Source organism: Callithrix jacchus, chromosome X, assembly GCF_049354715.1.
Source record: "Callithrix jacchus isolate 240 chromosome X, calJac240_pri, whole genome shotgun sequence".
In the NCBI taxonomy this organism is placed as follows: domain Eukaryota; kingdom Metazoa; phylum Chordata; class Mammalia; order Primates; family Cebidae; genus Callithrix; species Callithrix jacchus.
The window spans coordinates 69,892,126-69,913,283 of record NC_133524.1 but is presented as its reverse complement, the minus strand read 5'-3'; the positions used below and the strand labels follow the sequence as shown (position 1 = coordinate 69,913,283).

The 21,158-nt window shown below is 36.3% G+C and overlaps 1 protein-coding gene across 8 annotated transcripts in view; it reads left to right on the top strand.

Moving 5' to 3' along the window:
- The window catches only part of PHKA1 (phosphorylase kinase regulatory subunit alpha 1), a 186,775-nt gene that overhangs the window by 114,317 nt on the left and 51,300 nt on the right, over nt 1-21,158 (top strand). For 4 of the 8 annotated variants that reach the window (XM_078362948.1, XM_078362944.1, XM_078362943.1 and 1 more), the window contains exons 17-21: nt 10,624-10,702; nt 14,669-14,835; nt 17,107-17,283; nt 18,732-18,823; nt 19,189-19,328. In XM_078362948.1, coding sequence (XP_078219074.1) covers nt 10,624-10,702; nt 14,669-14,835; nt 17,107-17,283; nt 18,732-18,823; nt 19,189-19,328 — 655 coding nt within the window. The remainder of the gene's footprint in view (nt 1-10,623; nt 10,703-14,668; nt 14,836-17,106; nt 17,284-18,731; nt 18,824-19,188; nt 19,329-21,158) is intronic. The other 4 variants (XM_078362950.1, XM_078362949.1, XM_078362947.1 and 1 more) reach the window with 1 other exon arrangement.

Sequence of the window (21,158 nt, the reverse complement as noted above, 5' to 3'; positions counted from 1 at the left end):
CCAGTTAGAATGGCGATCATTATGGAGACAACAGATGCTGGAGAGGATGTGGAGAAAAAGGAACACTTTTACACTGCTGGTGGGAGTGTAAATTAGTTCAACCATTGTGGAAGACAGTGTGGCGATTCCTCAAGGCCTTAGAAATAGAAATTCCATTTGACCCAGCAATCCCATTACTGGGTATATATCCAAAAGACTATAAATCGTTCTACTATAAGGACACATGTACACGAATGTTCATTGCAGCACTGTTTACAATAGCAAAGACCTGGAATCAACCCAAATGCCCATTGATAATAGACTGGATTGGAAAAATGTGGCACATATACACCATGGAATATTATGCAGCAATCAGAAATGATGAGTTTGTGTCGTTTGTAGGGACATGGATGAATCTGGAGAACGTCATCCTCAGCAAAATGTCACAAGAACAGAAAATGAAACACCACATATTCTCACTCATAGGTGGGTGACAAAAAATGAGAACACATGGACACAGAAAGGGGAGTACTAAACACTGGGGTCTATTGGGGGGAAAAGGGGAGGGCCAGTGGGAGGGGGAGGTGTGGAGGGATAGCCTGGGGAGAAATGCCAAATGTGGGTGAAGGGGAGAAGAAAAGCAAAGCACACTGCCATGTGTGTACCTACACAACTGTCTTGCATGCTCTGCTCATGTACCCCAAAACCTATAATCCAATAAAAAATTAAAAAAAAAAAAATTGAAATACCTGAGAGTTGGGAAGAGATACACAGCCACAGCTTGAGAAGCAGAATAAAACTAAAGATCTAGGCTTAAATCAAGCATTTTTGTATGTGGTCACACAACAACAACAAAAAATAGTAACAATAGCAATAATAACTATAATGTTTACTGAATACTTTCTCCATGCCAGGCACTGAGCTAAGTGCTTTCAATAAATTATTTTGAAATCTCTACAGCACTCTTATTCAGGTAGGTACTCATTGTCCAAAGTTGCAAAGCTAGTAAGTAACAGAGCCAGGCCTCAAACCAGATCTTTCAGTCCCGGAAGCCCACATTACCAATAGCAGTGTGTTTTTGCCAGTGAAAATTTCGTGCTGGTGAAACCAGAACAAACATTAGTGATCACACTGAAATGTAGATGAGTTAAATTCTCATAATAAAGACGAAGATTCCTATAATACATAAAAGAGCAAAAATAATACATAAATGGCATCCAGGTGGATGCTTTTTACAATAGATATCCCTACAATAAAATCATACAGAAAGATGGAAGAAAGGAATGTGTAAAGATGTATCATATAAATGCTGACAAGAAAGCAGTGATAGCAGTATTAATATCAAAAATAGCAAATAAATTTCAAGGCAAAAATCAGTAAATGGGACAAGAAAGATATTTTATATTGATAAATAGTACACCAACATGATATGTATAAATTTTTATGTACAGAATAAGGTGATTTAAATGTATAAAGCAAGTATTTAGGAAAACCTAGGGACAAGATGATAAAACTATTATATATTCATGACAGGAAATAACAACATACTTCTATCAAAATGTCACATATCAATTATGCAAAATAATTAAAGACATAGAGGAGTAACAAACTTGATTTTTGTATTTTTGGGTGTATATATAACTCTGTATTCAAAAGATACAATACACAAAGAATTTTTATTTTTTAAAAGTAGAAATCATACTGATGATATTGCCAGATATGTGACATAAAACTAGCACAGAATAATTTAAAAAGGATCTAACTATAAAGGAATTAAATTTTTTTCCAAATAATTGTAAGATTAAAGAGAAAATCAAATTTGAAATTATATCCTTCTTAGAAATTAAAAATGATACCACTGCTTATCATAATTTATAAGATTTGGTCAAGGTCATATTTAGAAAATTTCATATCCTTAACTTTTACTTTTAAAAAATGACTTTTAGTTTTGAGACAAGATGGCATAGACTTACTTTTCCCTATTCCTCCTGCTAAGTGCAGCTAAAAATCCTTGACATTATATATAAAACAAACATAAGAAAACTCTAAAAGTTGGAAAGAAGGCAGATCAACTAGGGACTTTAGGACCTGAAGAATAGCAAAGTAGTGAATGTCTTGGGTTTTCCTTCTGGCTTAGGTGTCCTGGACCAGAAGCTACAGAAGCTGACATCCCAGAAATATAAAAAGGTAAAAAAAAAAAAAAAGAAGGACAAACAGATTTTTTTAAACACCCAAGAAAAACCTGCTTTGTCTAGCTGAAGGAACATGAAAGGAGCAACCTAGAGAAACAGAAAACTGTTAGATACTATTTTACTTGGCCCCACTTATGCCCGTCAGCAGAGACTGAGTAGGGACTCTAGACTTCTACCCTTGCACAGCTCTGAAGAGGCATCCTTCACCATCTTAGGAGTAGTGTTAAAGGGCTAGTGGGAACTTAAATTTTCATCCTTGCCCAACAGGAGAAGAACTCCTCCTTCAGCCAGTACAGTGTCAGTAATCAACAGATGTCAGAGTTATCATGAAAAGATTTTAAGACAGTTATCATAAAAACACTTTAATACACAATTACAACCACACTTGAAACTTATGACAAAGTAGGATGTACATCTCAGCAAAGAAACTGAAGGTATAAAGAACTGAATGGAAGTTTTAGGACAGAAAAATATAATAACTGAGATGGATAGCTGACTAGATAGGCTCAGCAGCAGAATGGGGACAACACAGTGAACTTTGAAGACAGAACTGTAGAAATGACCCATTCTGAACAACACATTAAAAAAAAACAGACTGAAAAAATGTGAACAGAGCCTCAAAGACCTGTAGGAATAATAACAAAGATTTAACGTTTTTAACATTCATTTTAAAAAGATCTAACATTCATGTTATAAAAGTTTCAGAAAGAAGAGAAAAAATATGAGAGAAAAAAGCATTCCAAGTAATAATGACTGAAAAATTGGCCTACAAATTTTTTAAAAATGAGAAAACCTCAAACATGATAAGCCCAAAGAAATCTGTGCCAAAACATGTAATAATAAGGTCTTGAACATTAAAGAAGACATAGCTTGAAAGTGGCCAGAGAGAAGCAATACCATATCTATAAGTGACAAACAATTAGAGTGACAACAAATTTCTCATCAGAAACCATGGAGACCACAGGGAAGAGACACATCTTTTAAGTACTGAAGAAAAATGAATTATAAACCAAGAATTTTGCTCTATCTAGTGTACCTCAAGAATAAAAGGAAAAAAGACATACTCAGATGAAGGAAAACTAAGTGAATTTATCTGCAGGCGATCCGCTCTAAAAGAATGATTTGAAGGAAGTTCTTGAAACAGAAAGGAAATAATAATAGATGGAATCTTGAAACAACAAAAAGAAAAAATAAAAATAGAAGGAGTGAAAATATGAGTAAATATAATAGACTTTCTTCACTTCAGTTTTCTAAATTATCTTTGACAAGCATTGTTTAATGTAGTTCTCAAAGTATGTAGAGGAAATACTCAAGGCAAGTATGTTATAAATGGGGAAAAGTAAGGGCCTTAATGGGAAAAAAGATTCTATACATCATTTTAATTGGTATAATATTCACACTAGTAAAGAGTGATTTATGTATCATGTTTGTGTATGTAAGACAATGCCTAGAGTGACCACTAAGAAACCTATAGAAGGAGATACTGTCAAACCCAGTATAGGTAAGTCAAAATGACATTCTAAAAAATGTTAAATTAACCCACAAGAAGGCAGGAAGAAGAAAATAAAGAAATGAAGAATAGAGGTACAAACAGAAAACAATAAAATGGCAGGCTTAACCCTAACATATCAATAATTACTTTAAATAGCCTAAATACATCAATTCAAATATAACAACATAAGTAGACTAAAAACAAAAGGAAGTAAAAATATATACCATGCAAACATTAATTTTAAAAAGCAAAAGTAGCTACATTAATATTTGGTAAAGTAGACTTCAGAGTAAAGAGAAAAGCAGATAATAAAAATTTTAGGAATGAGAAAGGAGATAACCACAGAAATAGAGGAGACTTTAAAAATATAAAAGTAGGAGAGGACTCAAGATGGCTCTGTGAGAACAACCCAGGATTGGAGCTCTCGCTGTGTCTGCAGAGAGGTGAGTCTGAGCTGCATTTCCAGACTGATCTTTGTTGCCCACGGAACGGGGAAATTCCCAAGTGAAGAGGAGACGCGGTACGCCAGGCAGAAACTCCACCTGGTGAAGCCGGCAGCCGGGGTGGCGGCGGCCGGCCCTACCCAGCGCTCCCGACAGGGCGCACTCGTCTGGGTGCCCCGTTGAACCGGCAACCGGAGACGTGAGAGGGCTGGACTTGAGACTGAGCTAGACTGGGAAAAGAGGCACTACACAAAGAAAGGATCAACCAGTACCAGCCATTCCAAAATCACACTGAATGCTAAAGAGCATCAACATAATGAAGAATCTACAACAACTAACAGGCAAAACAGCCACTTAGCATCAAAATGGCAGTATCAAATTCACACATAACAATATTAACCCTAAATGTAAATGGACTAAATGCACCAATTAAAAGACACAGACTGGCAAACTGGATAAAAACCCAAAACCCATCAGTGTGCTGTATACAGGAAACCCATCTCACATGCAAGGATACACAAAGGCTCAAAATAAAGGGATGGAGGAAGATTTACCAAGCAAACGGAAAGCAAAAAAAGCAGGAGTTGCAATTCTCGTCTCTGATAAAATAGACTTTAAAGCAACAAAGATCAAAAGAGACAAAGAAGGCCATTACATAATGGTAAAAGGATCGATACAACAAGAAGAGCTAACGATCCTAAACATATATGGACCCAATGTAGGAGCACCCAGATACATAAGGCAAGTTCTTAATGACTTACAAAAGGACTTAGACTCCCACACAATAATAGTGGGAGACTTTAACACTCCACTGTCAATACTAGACAGATCAACCAGACAGAAAATCAACAAGGATATCCAGGGCTTGAACTCAGACCTGGAGCAAGCAAACCTGATAGACATTTACAGAACTCTCCACCCCAAATCCACAGAATACACATTCTTCTCAGCACCACATCACACCTACTCTAAAATTGACCACATAATTGGAAGTAAAGCACTGCTCAACAAATGCAAAACAACTGAAATCATAACAAACAGCCTCTCAGACCATAGTGCAATCAAGTTAGAACTCAGAATTCAGAAACCGACCCAGAACCGCACAGCTTCATGGAAACTGAACAACTGGCTCTTGAATGTTGACTGGGTAAACAACGAAATGAAGGCAGAAATAAAGAAGTTCTTCAAAACCAATGAGAACGAAGACACAACGTGCCAGAACCTCTGGGACACATTTAAAGCAGTCTCTAGAGGAAAGTATATAGCAATAAGTGCCCATATGATGAGAATGGAGAGATCCAAAATTGACACCCTATCGTCAAAATTGAAAGAGCTAGAGGAGCAAGATCAAAAAAACTCAAAACCCAGCAGAAGACAAGAAATTACTAAGATCAGAGCTGAGCTGAAGGAGACTGAGACACGAAAAACCCTTCAAAAAATCAATAAATCCAAGAGCTGGTTTTTTGAAAAGATCAACAAAATAGACAGACCACTAGCCAGATTGATTAAAAATAAAAGAGAGAACAACCAAATAGATGCAATAAAAAATGATAAAGGGGAAATCACCACAGATTCCACAGAAATTCAGACCATCATCAGAGAATATTACAAACAACTCTATGCACATAAACTAGTAAACCTGGAAGAAATGGATAAATTCCTGGACTCCTGTGTCCTCCCAAGCCTAAACCAGGAGGAAGCTGAAACTATGAATAGACCAATAACAAGGTCTGAAGTTGAGGCAGCAATTAAGAGCCTACCACACAAAAAAAGCCCAGGTCCAGACGGGTTCACAGCCGAATTCTACCAGAGACACAAGGAGGAGCTGGTACCATTCCTTCTAAAACTATTTCAAACAATCCAAAAAGAGGGAATCCTTCCCAAATCATTTTATGAGACCAACATCATCCTGATACCAAAACCCGGCAGAGACCCAACGAGAAAAGAAAACTTCAGGCCAATATCCATGATGAACATAGATGCAAAAATCTTCAATAAAATATTGGCAAGCCGATTGCAACAGCAAATCAAAAAACTTATTCATCATGATCAAATAGGAGTCATCTCGCGGATGCAAGGCTGGTTCAACATACGCAAGTCTATCAACGTAATTCACCACATAAACAGAACCAAAAACAAAAACCACATGATTATCTCAATTGACGCAGAGAAGGCATTTGACAAAATTCAACAGCCCTTTATGCTAAAAACCCTCAATCAACTCGGTATCGATGGAATGTATCTCAAAGTAATAAAAGCTATTTATGACAAACCAACAGCCAATATCATACTGAATGGGCAAAAACTGGAAGCATTCCCTTTGAAATCTGGCACTAGACAAGGATGCCCTCTTTCACCACTCCTATTCAATATAGTACTGGAAATTATAGCCAGAGCAATCAGGCAAGAAAAAGGAATAAAGGGTATTCAAATAGGAAAGGTGGAAGCCAAATTGTCTGTATTTGCAGACGACATGATAGTATACCTAGAAGACCCCATTGCCTCAGCCCAAAAACTCCTGAAACTGATAAGCAACATCAGCAAAGTCTCAGGATATAAAATCAATGTGCAAAAATCACAAGCATTCGTCTACACCAATAACAGACTTAAAGAAAGCCAAATCAAGAATGAACTGCCATTCGTAATTGCTACAAAAAGAATAAAATACCTTGGAATACAACTCACAAGGAACGTAAGAGACCTCTTCAAGGAGAACTACAAACCACTGCTCAACGAAATCAGAGAGGACACAAACAGATGGAGAAACATTCCATGTTCATGGTTAGGAAGAACTAATATTGTGAAAATGGCTATACTGCCCAAAGTAATTTACAGAATCAACGCTATCCCCATCAAGCTACCATTGACTTTCTTCACAGAACTGGAAAAACCACCATGAACTTCATATGGAACCAAAAGAGAGCCCGCATAGCCAAGTCAATTCTAAGCAAAAAGAACACAGCGGGGGGCATCACACTACCGGATTTCAAACTATACTACAAGGCTACAGTAATCAAAACGGCATGGTACTGGTACCAAAACAGAGATATAGACCAATGGAACAAAACAGAGGCACCGGAGGCAACACAAGATACATACAACTATACAATCTTTGATAAACCTGACAAAAACAAGCAATGGGGAAAGGACTCCATGTTTAACAAATGGTGTTGGGAAAACTGGCTAGCCATGTGCAGAAAGCAGAAACTGGACCCCTTCCTGACACCTTACACGAAAATTAACTCCAGATGGATTAAAGACTTAAACATGAGACTTGGCACGATTAAAACCCTAGAAGGAAATCTAGGCAAAACTATTTAGGACATAGGAGTAGGCAAGGACTTCATGAACAAAACACAAAAAGCATTGGCAACAAAAGCAAAAATAGACAAATGGGACCTAATGAAACTCCACAGCTTCTGCACGGCAAAAGAAACAGTCACTAGAGTGGATCGGCAACCAACAGAATGGGAAAAAATCTTCGCAGTCTACCCATCTGACAAAGGGCTGATATCTAGAATTTACAAAGAACTCAAACAGATTTACAGGAAAAAAACAAACAAGCCCATTCAAAAGTGGGCAAAGGATATGAACAGACACTTTACGAAAGAAGACATATATGAGGCCAACAATCATATGAAAAAATGCTCATCGTCACTGGTCATCAGAGAGATGCAAATCAAAACCACATTGAGATACCATCTCACGCCAGTTAGAATGGTGATCATTAAAAAATCTGGAGACAACAGATGCTGGAGAGGATGTGGAGAAAAAGGAACACTTTTACACTGTTGGTGGGAGTGTAAATTAGTTCAACCATTGTGGAAGACAGTGTGGCGATTCCTCAAGGCCTTAGAAATAGAAATTCCATTTGACCCAGCAATCCCATTACTGGGTATATATCCAAAAGACTCTAAATCGTTCTACTATAAGGACACATGTACACGAATGTTCATTGCAGCACTGTTTACAATAGCAAAGACCTGGAATCAACCCAAATGCCCATTGATAATAGACTGGATTGGAAAAATGTGGCACATATACACCATGGAATATTATGCAGCAATCAGAAATGATGAGTTTGTGTTGTTTGTAGGGACATGGATGAATCTGGAGAACGTCATCCTCAGCAAACTGACACAAGAACAGAAAATGAAACACCGCATATTCTCACTCATAGGCGGGTGATGAAAAATGAGAACACATGGACACAGAAAGGGGAGTACTAAACACTGGGGTCTATTGGGGGAAAAGGGGAGGGCCAGTGGGAGGGGGAGGTGGAGAGGGATAGCCTGGGGAGAAATGCCAAATGTGGGTGAAGGGGAGAAGAAAAGCAAAGCACACTGCCATGTGTGTACCTATGCAACTGTCTTGCATGCTCTGCTCATGTACCCCAAAACCTAAAATCCAATAAAAAATTTAAAAATAAATAAATAAATAAATAAAAAATATATATATAAAAAAATAAAATAAAATAAAATAAAAATATAAAAGTAAAATTTTGTACATCTAGATAAAATTGACAGATTTTCTAGAAAAGTAAGAATACAAGTGTAAGCTGAACAGAAATATTTATAAAAGTATATGAGAAAAACTATAAAATCATTGAAGACAATAAAATATTTTAATTAGTAGAGAGATATACCATGTTCCTAGATGTAAATAGTTAATATTGAGAAATTATCCACTCTCATTAATCTATCAATTCAGTTCACTTCCCAATAATAATAAAAACATAAATTTGTATGAACAAGCTGAACCTGGATTTCATATGGAAGGGAAAATGTAAACGAATAGCCAGATTTTTTTTTTAAAGTAAAGGATCCATGGTAATTAAAATAATGATAAAGGTAGGATTGTAAATAGAGACAAAATAATGTAACTGTAAATACATTTGGTAAAATTATTTAGGCTTGCTACTTTACTTTTTTTGAAAAAATACATTCTAAATGAATTAAAGAGCTAAACATAAAAAATAAACCTATTAAGTATCTTAGAAAAAAATATAGGTGGTCAGGGGCAGTGGCTCACACCTATAGTCCCAGCACTTTGGAAGGCCGAGGCGGGCAGATCACTTGAGATCAGGAGTTCGAGACTAGCCTGGCCAACATGGTGAAACCCCGTCTCTACTAAAAATACAAAAATTATCCAGGTGTGGTGGCATGCACCTGTAGTCCCATCTACTTGGGTGGCTGAGGCAGGAGAATTGCTTGAACCCAGGATGAGGAGGTTGCAGTGAGCCAAAATTGCACCACTGCACTCCAGCCTGGATGACAGAGTGAGACTCCATCTCAAAAAATATATTTGTGTGTGTGTGTGTGTGTGTGTGTGTGTGTGCGTGTGTGAATATTTTTGTGATCTTAGACTGAAGAAAGCTGTCCTTTGCAAGACATGAAAATATTCTCAGATTTAAAGACATGAAAATTAAAATAAATCTTTTATATCAAAAGCACTGTGGATGGGGTTGAAAGAAAAATAATAAACTATATGTATTTGTCATACATATGAGACAGAAAAAGGTAATGACCACAAAACATAAAGAACTCTTGAAAGTCAATTGAAAAAAGATAAACTACCCAATGGAAAAATGGGAAAAGGACATGATCAGGCAATTCATAAAAGAAATACAAATTTTTAGTAAATACATGAAAATATGCATACTTTTATTGGCAATAAAATTAAAACAATATCTTGTTTTACATATCAGATTAAGAAAAATTTTAAAGATTATTGCCAATTATTGTTAAAAGTGTAGGAAAAAGTCACTTTCTATACTGTTGGTGAAAATAAAATTGGCACAACCCTTATAATGGGTAATTTGGCAGTCTCTAAATTGAGTTAGTAAGTGTTTCATTTGTCCTAAGAGTTCTGTTTGTAAGAATTTAACCTAAGGATATAATAGAATAAGTGCATCAAGATATATGTACAATGATCTTCATTACAGTGTTGATTCTAATATAAAACAATCTAAATTTACTAGGAATTATTTTTAGCTATTCTAAAGGATAAGTTAGAAAGCAGATCATGAAAGAGTATGTGTAGTATGATTTCTTCCACATAAAATCAGATATTGTTAGCTTTCTAGATACTTTTTATGCCTGTACAGAGACATATATGCCAAGGTTCTTTATATGAGATAATATACATAAAATGTTTAGCACAGTGTTTGGCATATAACGTTCAACAAGTAGTGGCTACTGGTATTATTATCAGCATTCAGTACTCATTCAGCATTCTGCCATCAGGCACTGTGCTAAGTACTTTTGACAGATGAGATAATGCTGACAAATAAGATAATGACTTTAAGGAAATCTGTATATTAGTCATCTTCCCTTACCATTTGCCTATTCTTCAGTGTTGTTGGCTCTTAGATGAATTGTTAAAATCAGGGTGGTTAATGAGGAGTGTCTCATTTGTACTATAACCACCAGAATGTTTATTTGAAATATTTAAAAGATTTCCCCCTACTTCAGAGTTAAAACCACAAAGATTGTTTTAAAATTCTCTTCATTTCAAGATGAAGATGGAACAAGTTTGAATTCAAGTATCCTGGCAGCACTCCGAAAAATGCAAGATGGCTATTTTGGTGGGGCAAGGTAAGTGTATTCTACACTCTTTAGTGAAATGAAATGAAATTATGGGCCTGGGTGTAGCATTGGCATACCAGTGATGCCTTTCTATGTATGATAGTCCCTCCTTTTCTACAATTTCACTTTCTGATACTTCAGTTACCCATGGACAACCTGTAGTCTGCAAATAGGTGAGTACAGTACAATAAGATATTTTGACAGAGAGAAAGAGACTACATTTACATAACATTTATTATACTATATTGGTGTAATTGTTCTATTCCAGGATTATTATTTTAATCTCTTACTATGTTTAATTTATAAATTAAACTATATCATAGGCATGTATGTATAAGAAAAAACATAGTATATACATAAGGTTCAGTACTATCTGCAATTTCAGGAATCCACAGAGAGTCTTGGAACATATTCTGCAAGTATAAGCAGGGGCTAACTGTATCTTCAATAACATATTCCCAACCTAATCAGAGGAGCTAATGTTTGATAGATTGATTCAAGGAATTTAATGTTGTAGAGGAAGGTTGGAAGTTTTCCCCACCTTGTTCTTTGCCTAGATCTCAAAGGATCAGAAAGCCTGTCTTGTTTATTTTTTTTAAGCCTACTGGATTATTTGATTATAGCTGCTTTTCTTTTTTCCCTTAAGTTTTTATTTTGAAAAATTTCAATCTTACAGAAATTTGCAAGAATACTACTGAACACCCATATACCCTTTCTCGAGATTCACCAGTTATTAACATTTTGTTCCATTGTACATTCTCTATTTCTTCCCTTCCCTCCCTTCCTGCCTTTCCCTGCTTCCTTTCTCTCTTCCTACCTCTTCCCATACACATACATATGCATATACACACATGTACATACTATATATACTATGTGTATACGTATATACATATATACACACACACACATATATATACACACACATGCTTTTTGCTGAAATAATTAGCTGTAGATATCATGACTCTTCGACCATAAATATTTAAGGGTTTTTTTTGTCTAAGAACAAATGCATTCTTATACATAATATAATCATCACACTTAGTTTGGGAGGCCAAGACAGGCAGATCACTTGAAGCCATCCTGGCCAACATGGCAAAATCCTATCTTTACAAAAAATTCAAAAATTAGCCAGGCATGTTGGTACACACCTGTAATCCTAACTACTAGGGAGGCTGAGACATGAGAATTGCTTGAACCTGGGAGGCGGAGGTTACAGTGAGCCAGGATGGTACCACTGCACTCCAGCCTGGGTGACTGTGGAGAGTAGTTTGGAGATTTCTCGAATAAGTTAAAATAGAACTACCATTCAACCCAGCAATCCCATTACTGGATATGTATCCAAAAGAATATAAATGATTATACCATAGAGACACTTACATACATATGTTCATCACAGCACTAGACACAATAGCAAAGTCATGGAATCAACCTAGATGCCCATCTATGGTAGACTTGTTAAAGGAAATGTGGTACATAATGCACCATGGAATACTACATTGCCATAAAAAAAGAATGAAATCAGCCCAGCACGGTGGCTCACACCTGTAATCCCAGCACTTTGTGAGGCCGAGGCAGGCAGATCACGAGGTCAGGAGTTCAAGACTAGTGTGGCCAAGATGGTGACACCCCATCTCTCCTAAAACTACAAAAATTAGCTGGGCATGGTGGCGGGCACCTGTAATCCCAGCTACTTGGGAGGCTGAGGCAGAGAAATGCTTGAACTTGTGAGATAGAGGTTGCAGTGAGCCAAGATCATGCCACTGCACTCTAGCCTGGGTGACAGAGCAAGACTCTGTCTCAAAAAAAAAAAAAAAGAACAAAATCATATCCTTTGCAGCAACACGAATGTATATAGAGGCCATTATCCTAAGCAAATTAATGCAGGAACAGAAAACCAAATACCACATACCACATGTTCTCACTTATTAGTAGACATGGACACAAAGTAGGAAACAATAGACACCTGGGACTTTTTAAGGGTGGAGGGCAAGAGGTAGGTGAGGATTGCAAAACTAACTGTTGGATACTATGCTTACTATGGGTGATGAAATAATCTGTATACCAAACCCCTGTGGCATGCAATTTACCCATGTAACAAATCTGCACATGTACCCCCGAGCTTAAAATAAAAGTTGGAAATAAATAAATAAATAAACAAAGCAGAAAGAAAAGTAAAAACAGTTACCTAAGTATCCCAATAATATTTTATCATAGCTGTTTTCTCACCAGTCGAGGATCCAACCAAAGATCACACATTAATGCTTAGTTATTATATCTCTTTGATATCTTTTAATCTAGAAGAGTTTTCCAGCCTTTTGTCAGTCTTTCGTGACAGTTTTCATTACATTTTTGAAGAATGTAGGGCAGTTATTTTGTAGAATATCTCACAATTTGGATTTGTCTGGTTGTTTCTCATGATTAGATTCAGGCTATGTTTTTGGCAGGAATACTACCTGTGTATTGTTGGGTCCTTGTTTTAATTTAGGATCTTTAAGATGGAGAACACCCCTTCAATGGTTAGGAGAGGCACAAGATGGAAATAAAGATTTTATTTTTGTTTACAGGTCCTGCGGGTGGGGTACACAGAATACCTGGAGGCCATACACACGGAGGTCAGGGAACATGTGGAAAGAGAAAATGAGAGACCCATGGACTAATGCCTTTATTGAGGTCCAGGGCATTATCCAAACAGATATTCCTTGGGGATTTTTAATTGCTGTGTTTAAAGCAAGCAGGCATGACTTCCAGAAGGTCACACTGTAACTGAGAGGTGATCACTGTGGCATATTGGCATAGTTCATGAAGGATGTGGGGATCAGCAAGGCTAGTCAAATAGATCATATTTAGCTGTCCCTTAGGGTGGTGGTCACCAGGAGGAAGTTGTATAGTGCAGATATGTGGATTGATCACAGTGAGGAACTGAGGAAGGTGTAGAACTGGAAACTGTGTCAAAAATGACTGAGTTTTGCTTCTGGTATGAGAAAGTTTAACTTACATTCAAAATAGATGCCAGGGAAACATACAATTATAAGAATTTACTATAGTTCTTTTCAGTGTATCATTTCAGGAGGCACATGAGATTTGTTGTGACATTATTGGGCAGTATTAACCTTGATCACTTGGTTAAAGTGTTCAACCTGGTATCTACCAGGTTTCTGCATATCCATTTTCCAACAGTCTTTGATCAAATTATATTAGCTTCCATTGATTCTTGCATGAATCACTTATTACTAATGGAGTCATTATATAGTGTTTCTATCACTCTGTATACACTTATTGGTTGAAATTCTTATGTTAAAAAAGAGCTCTCCTTTCCCCCCTTTTATTTTGTAGTTTAATATCAGCATAGATTCATAGATTCTTATTTTATTCAATATGTCATGATTCATTTCTGTCATTATTTCAATATTCTAATTATCCAGGATGTGGCCATTGATAGCCCATTCAAGTTGGCCTCTTTAGAAATTTGGTAATGCTGACTTTGCTTTTGGGTTTTGCAGTTGTCTTCATAAGTAGGATACGGTATGGCTTACAGTCTACTATAATTTATAAAATTGTCAAGTACCATCCTGTATGTTCAAAATGGCCCTTGGGGTGTTTTTTAAATGATGTGATGGATTTGTGATGAATTATCTTCATTTTCTCCAGGATTCTCCAGTAGCCAATGCAAATTTTTACCAGATATTTGGCATAGTTAGCAATGTAGTATATGGCAGTAGAAGAGAGCAAAACTCTTCTGCTGGTGGATTGTTAATCCATAGTTGTAACCTTTATTAACACAGTGCCCTAACCATTTAAGATGTACACCATGCTTAGGAGTGCTGTAAAATTTTAGTTTTACAAAATTTATATTAATATATGCATATCAGTAATCCCCCAACAAAACATGCTAGGTGTCCTTTTATCACTAAGATTGTATTGTTTAAAAAGGACCACCCCTGATTTTCTGTTTCTTATTTCTTCTCTAATTTTTAGGGTTCAAACAGGTAAATTGTCAGAGTTTTTGACAACATCTTGTTGCACACACTTGAGCTTCATGGACCCTGGACCTGAGGGTAAGCTGTACAGTGAAGATTATGATGACAACTATGATGACCTAGAATCTGGCAACTGGGTGAATGATTATGATTCAACAAGTCATGGTAAGGAGACTTCATAAAGCACTGGCCTGGCTGGACAAAAATACAAAATATTGTTTAGCACCATCCTTAATAATTTATGCTGCCAGCACTCTCACAGTGTTCTATCCTCACTCCTATTTAATACACCTAGATCTCTACTTTTGTTTGGCTTTACTTTTGCTCCCTCTACTTACCTTTGGTTTCTGGTCTAATATTCTTGTGGTGATTGTGGAGTATGGAGTTGGACTGTCCCTTACAGTTACAATTGGGGAAGATTCCTCTCCCAGCATTTGAAGTGGCTGGTGATTTTGACATGGGAAGAAGCAGTGGTGAGTGAGAGATATTTAGTCAAGCATGAAGTAGGAAAATAATACATATACAATACTGCTTTTTGACATTAAAAGGCATAAAAATATGAAATTTAATTAGAGTCCTTTTTATATAATATTAGAAGAGCATATCAGAATCTCTGGGAAGGTCTGTGTAGTTTTAAAAAGCCTATTCAGTATATTTATTATTTTCATAGTACAAACTAGATACCACTAAGTCAAACTCTAATTGGCTTCTAGGAATACAAAGGTGATATAGTGGAAAGTATTGCAGGGGCATGAATTGAAAATGACTGAGCAACACTGCCCTATAGTGGTGAAATACTGACTTGGGCAGAACAGTTATTATGTTGCTTGAGTCCCATACAGAGAAGGGCCAGTAAGAAAGAATTATTTGTCTAGCCATCTAAAACATGATTTGCCTGCTTTCAAATGTCTGGTTATTTGGTTGTTAGCCTGTATCTTAAGGCAGCCAATTTTTTTATCTTTAGAGTGGTATGTTGGAGAAAAAAATAAATAAATTCGCTTTCCTCAGTGAGGTCAGCCAGCACAATCTCATATACAATAGGGCAACACATTAGCAGTCCGAAGGACTATTTTCTTTTTTTGGACCTGGCATTTACTCCCTACTTACCACTTCATTCATTCTGTATTTGTTTTTGTAAGATCTAAAACAGTTGAATTTCTTTGTTGGAAAAGTACATTAAATATAAGGCTATTTACTGTTATCAGTGATAACCAAAGTCATGAGGTCTATTTGACATAAAATACTTTGAAAATTAGATAATAAGATCATATATTGAGATTGTTTGCTATTCTATGGGTAGCTGCGATTTTTATCTGTAATACTCATTCCATTGGATTACTAAAATATATCTTTCTAATGATACATATTACTGAATTTGACATTATGGCATTCTGAATCACTTTCCTACTTCTGGGTTTACTCATCAGTCGTCTCAAAATGAATGTATTTAATTCATTCATGTATTAATTGCTTATCAGCCCTTAATTAATTCATGTATTAATTGCTTACCAGCCCTTCTGTGGGTAAAGAGCTTCTCTCTGTAGTCTTCATAATCCTCCACTCAAGTTTCTAGATTGTATTCAAGGTTGCAATCTTTGTCATTAGGACGTCACTGAATATAAGTTCCATTCTTACAGTTCTACTAGTTCCCATTAGTCACATCAGAGCACAGGAAGATATCTGGAGAGATCAATAAATATAATAAAAAAGCAGATGACTCATGACTGATATAGTAGACTTTGGTATTGATCTGAATAGTGTGCTTTTCTAACTATAAACATTGTGATTAATCATGTAAAGTCTGAAATATTAAGCTTCCTCAGGATATATCATTTTTTTTCTTTCCATTACCCATATTCAGAGATAATGTTATAGAAGGTGTATGGGGGGAAGGGGAGCCCAAGAGAATAGGGACCATATCCATCCTCTTCACCACTGAAATATCAGCACCTAGTACACTGCCTGGTACACAGCACACAACACATATTTGGTGAATAAGCAAATGAGGTGACTAAAAAGATTTTTGGCCTTTCCTGGCCCTTCCGTACAGAAGTCCCCTCACATTAGTGCAACTTGACGATCCCTGTTCTGTTCCTCCTCCATCCCTGCCACCATTACCATCACATGCACACACGCAAATACACAGATTACTAAATGCTTGCTCCAGTATAAAACAAGCTCATACTGCTTTCAAAAACCCTGACTTTGTCTCAGCAAATTGAAGAAGAGGTGGGTCCTGGTAAATGGTCATGGTCTCTGAATCTTAAAGCATGAAGTAATATGATCACAAACTTTCCTCCATGAGCTAAAAATAACCTACTTCTGGTGCTGTGTTGTGAGCACAGGAGCCAGTCATTCTCTTTGCTGGGGTAGACTGCACAGTAACTAAAATGTTTTCATTTTTTTCTCTTCCCCCTCCCCCCACTAACCTTGCAGCTCGCTGTGGTGATGAAGTTGCTCGTTATTTAGATCACCTTTTGGCGCACACTGCTCCCCATCCTAAACTAGCCCCTACCTCACAGAAGGGAGGGCTAAATCGGTTCCGAGCTGCTGTGCAAACAACCTGCGACTTAATGTCCTTGGTGACCAAGGCCAAGGAACTGCATGTACAGAGTGAGTAATGCCATGACTCACTAGAGTCAGGCACAGGATGACGTGAAGCCCAGGATGGGGGTGGGCATCAATTACAATGTAAGCAGGAACTTTGTTTTGTTCACTGCTTTATCCCCAGCATCTCAGACAGTGCCTATACATTTGAGACTCAAATACTTGTAAAATTAGTGAATTGTGTATAGTTATGCTGCAGATAGTGCTATGTAGTCTAGTTAAACTAGTAACATGGTGAGAAGAGGCAGAACAAGAGACATGGAGCATATTCAACTATAGTTGAATATGCTCCATGTCCATCTGAAATTCAATTCAATTAAAGTTAAAATTGGTAGAAAGAGCTTTTCCTTTGGGAAATTTACTTCTATGGAATTCTGTTGTTACAGCAATGTAGACCTGTTTTGTCAAATATAATATCATACTTTACAACTTTGCCATTCTCCTCCCCATGACCACCACCCTCCTTTAGTTGTATTTACAATGGAGGGTGTCTTCTGCCACACATTGCCAGGAGTAGTCATGGTTCCTAAGGGTGTTCAATGTCTGTATAGTAGCTGGATATGAAAGGAGAGAAGGGCTACTTGGCCACACCTGGAAGACCTGAATGTTAACATTTTACAGATGATGAGAATGACTGACATGCATGCTCTTGCTGTCTAAAACTTTATTGACCATTACTAACCAAAGATATTAAACATGAACATTGGGAATAATTTAACATTTATAATAGGCGAAAGCTTAGCATAGCCTTTGAGTATGCTTCCTTGAGAAAGGGCTTATATGAAGAAATGTTTATTAAGTTTTACTTCTCAATTGTGAACCAGAAAACTTGAGCTTAATTCCCAGCTCTGCTACTTACTTGAATAGTTATTTGAGCTCCGTATCTCTCTTTCTGTATCTGTAAAGTGGTTAAAATGAAAAATCTTTTTTTAGAGCTTATGGTAAGTATTTCAACAATGAACTGTAAGTAAAAAAATCTTAAGAATATGTGAAAGTTGGTCAGCCACTACAATTTTTTTTTATTCCCTAGATAGGATCATCCATTCATTCACTTATTCTTAGAGAAATTCAACCACTAGCAGCCAGATATTCACCTAGAAAAGTTCAGAAAATATAAAATGCAACTGAGTTCTTTCTATTATATGTCATATTCCATCAAAGTAACAGTGAAAGCACCATTGTGGATTAATTACATTAGTAAATTTAATATCTTACATGTCCAGCTAGTGCTATAATTCTAGAAATTCAATTCAAAATATACTTATTAATTGGAAATTCTTTATATTATCTAATATTCATATTTCTTTTCTTTGATATTACCAAGAAAGAAGAAATTTCTCATTTTTGTTCTATAAAGAACTGACTTACATGTGACTTCATCATTGGAGTCAACTGTGCATTTTGATTAATCTCCTAATTATCTAATATTTCCCACAAATGTCATATTTTTGCAGATGTTCACATGTATCTTCCTATAAAGTTATTTCAGACTTCCCGGCCTTCATTCAACTTACTTGATTCACCTCATCCTCGACAGGAGGACCAGGTAAATTTGTGCATGAGGTATTTCTCTCGGCTTTTTGAAAAACTGCCATCTTTATGGAAAATAATAGAACTAGCCATTATGGTTCTTGTTAGTAACTAGTGGTAGGCAAAATGCTATCCTGGTGAAGATACATGTTCTTTTCAGTTCACTTTTACATTGGGCAAGTTTGTCTGGAGAGACTTTGGGAAAACTAGATTGCTATATTATATATCTGGAAAGTTTCATTATTTTTCCTTTGCTTTTCATTAATATTTAAAGAATAACTTTGGAAAAGGTTTAGAGGTGAAAAGATGACTCATTCTAGGGCGTTATTTAAGCTGAGCACTTTTGAACTTAATTTCTTTTCATCATTTCTCAAACTAAAGGTTCCCTCTGTTCGTGTAGAAATACACCTTCCTAGAGACCAGTCTGGGGAGGTGGACTTCAAAGCACTGGTTTTACAGTTAAATGAGACCTCAAGCTTACAGGAACAAGCTGATATCCTCTACATACTGTATACTATGAAGTAAGTGATGGATATTATCAATCTAGTTTAATGTTCATATACAGAGGAAGTATAACATAATAAATAGAGCAAAGCTTTTGGAGTTTCATGATCTAGATTTGAATATCGTTTAACAACCTATCCATCATGTAACTTCAAAGCCTCAATTGTCCTCATTTATAAAATTTGGATTATATATACCTCATAGAGTTATTGTAAAGATTAAGGTATAATATCCATGAAGTCTATAAAACAATGCCTGGCACATGGTGGGTAATCAATAACTGGTAAGTATTATTGTCATTATTAGATTATTTTTAAGCCTCATTATTTGGTCAAATGTATAGATAAATTCTTAACTCAAGAGAAGGAAGAATATAAAGGTTTATAAGAAAAAGAAACCAACATTTTTGTTCGCTATGTGTCAGGCATCCTGGTAGGTTCTTTGTATTAGTACAAAGTTAATATGTCCAAATTGAACTCCTCTCTTCTGAACCCCACAGGCCCACACAAAAATAATCAGTTCTGCCTCCTTTTCCATGTTGTAGTCACCATGAAAAGGCAGGATGGACTTTCCTCCCCTAAATTTGTTTTGAATGTTGAGATAGACGGTGACATACACATACCAAGAAGTTGTGGAATATTTATTACTCATGTAATGGGGCTTTCTGGGAAGAGCAAAGAAGGTTCCCAGGTTGCTCCTAAAAAAGGTTGAGAGCCCAGGGAAAGGAAACTAAACTGGGGCTTTTACAGTCATTAGTGGGTGAGCGTTCTCATCGGCTTTTAGTTTTCTTTTTTTGTTGTGTCCCTGTTTGGTTTTGGTATCAGGGTAATGCTGGCCTCATAAAATGAGTTTGGAAGAACTCTCCCCTTTTCCGTTTTTTTTTTTGAAATAGTTTGACAAGAATTAGTATTAGTTCTCTAAACATTTGGTACAATTCAGCAGTGAAGCCATCTGGTCCTAAGCTTCTCTTTGATAGGAGACTTTTTATTACTGATTCAATCTCCTTTGTTATTGATCTATTCAGATCTGTTTTTTCATACTTCAATCTTGCTAGATTGTATGTGTCCATAAATTTATCCATTTCTTCTGGGTTTTCCTACTTGTTGGCATATAATTGTTCATAATAGTTTCTAACAATTCTTTGTATTTTTGTGGTATCAGTTATATCTCATCATCTTTTTTCTCTTTTGAGGCAGGGTCTTGCTCTGTTGCCCAGGCTGGAGTGCAGTGGCATGATCATGGCTTACTGCAGCTTTGACTGCCCAGTCTCAAGTGATCCTCCCACCTGAGCCTCCTGAGTAGCCGGTACCACAGGTGCATGCCACCATGTCCAGCTACATTTTTTTTATATAGAGATGAGGTCTTACTATGTTGCCCAGGCTACATATCTCCTTTTCATCTCTGATTTTATTTATTTGGGTATTCTTTCTTTTTTTCTTTGTTTAGCCAAAGCTTTGTTGATTTTGTTTATCTTTTAAAAAAAAAACAACTCCTCTTTTTGTTAATCATTTGTATTGCTTTTTTAGTCTCTATTTTATTTATTTCCACTCTGATGTTTATTATTTCTTTCCTTTTACTAATTTTGGGTTTAGTTTGTTCTTGTTTTTCTAGTTCCTTTAGTTGTAACATTATGTTATATATTTAAGATCTTTTTACTTTTTGATATAGGCATTAATCACTGTAAACATCCCTCTTAGAATAGCATTTTCTGTATCTGTTTTGATATGTCACGTTTCCTTTTCATCTGCCTAAAGAAAATTTTGTAATTTCCCTCTTAATTTGTTCAGTGATCCCTTGGTTGTTTAGGAGCATGTTTAATTTCCTTGTATTAATAAAGTTTCTGTAGT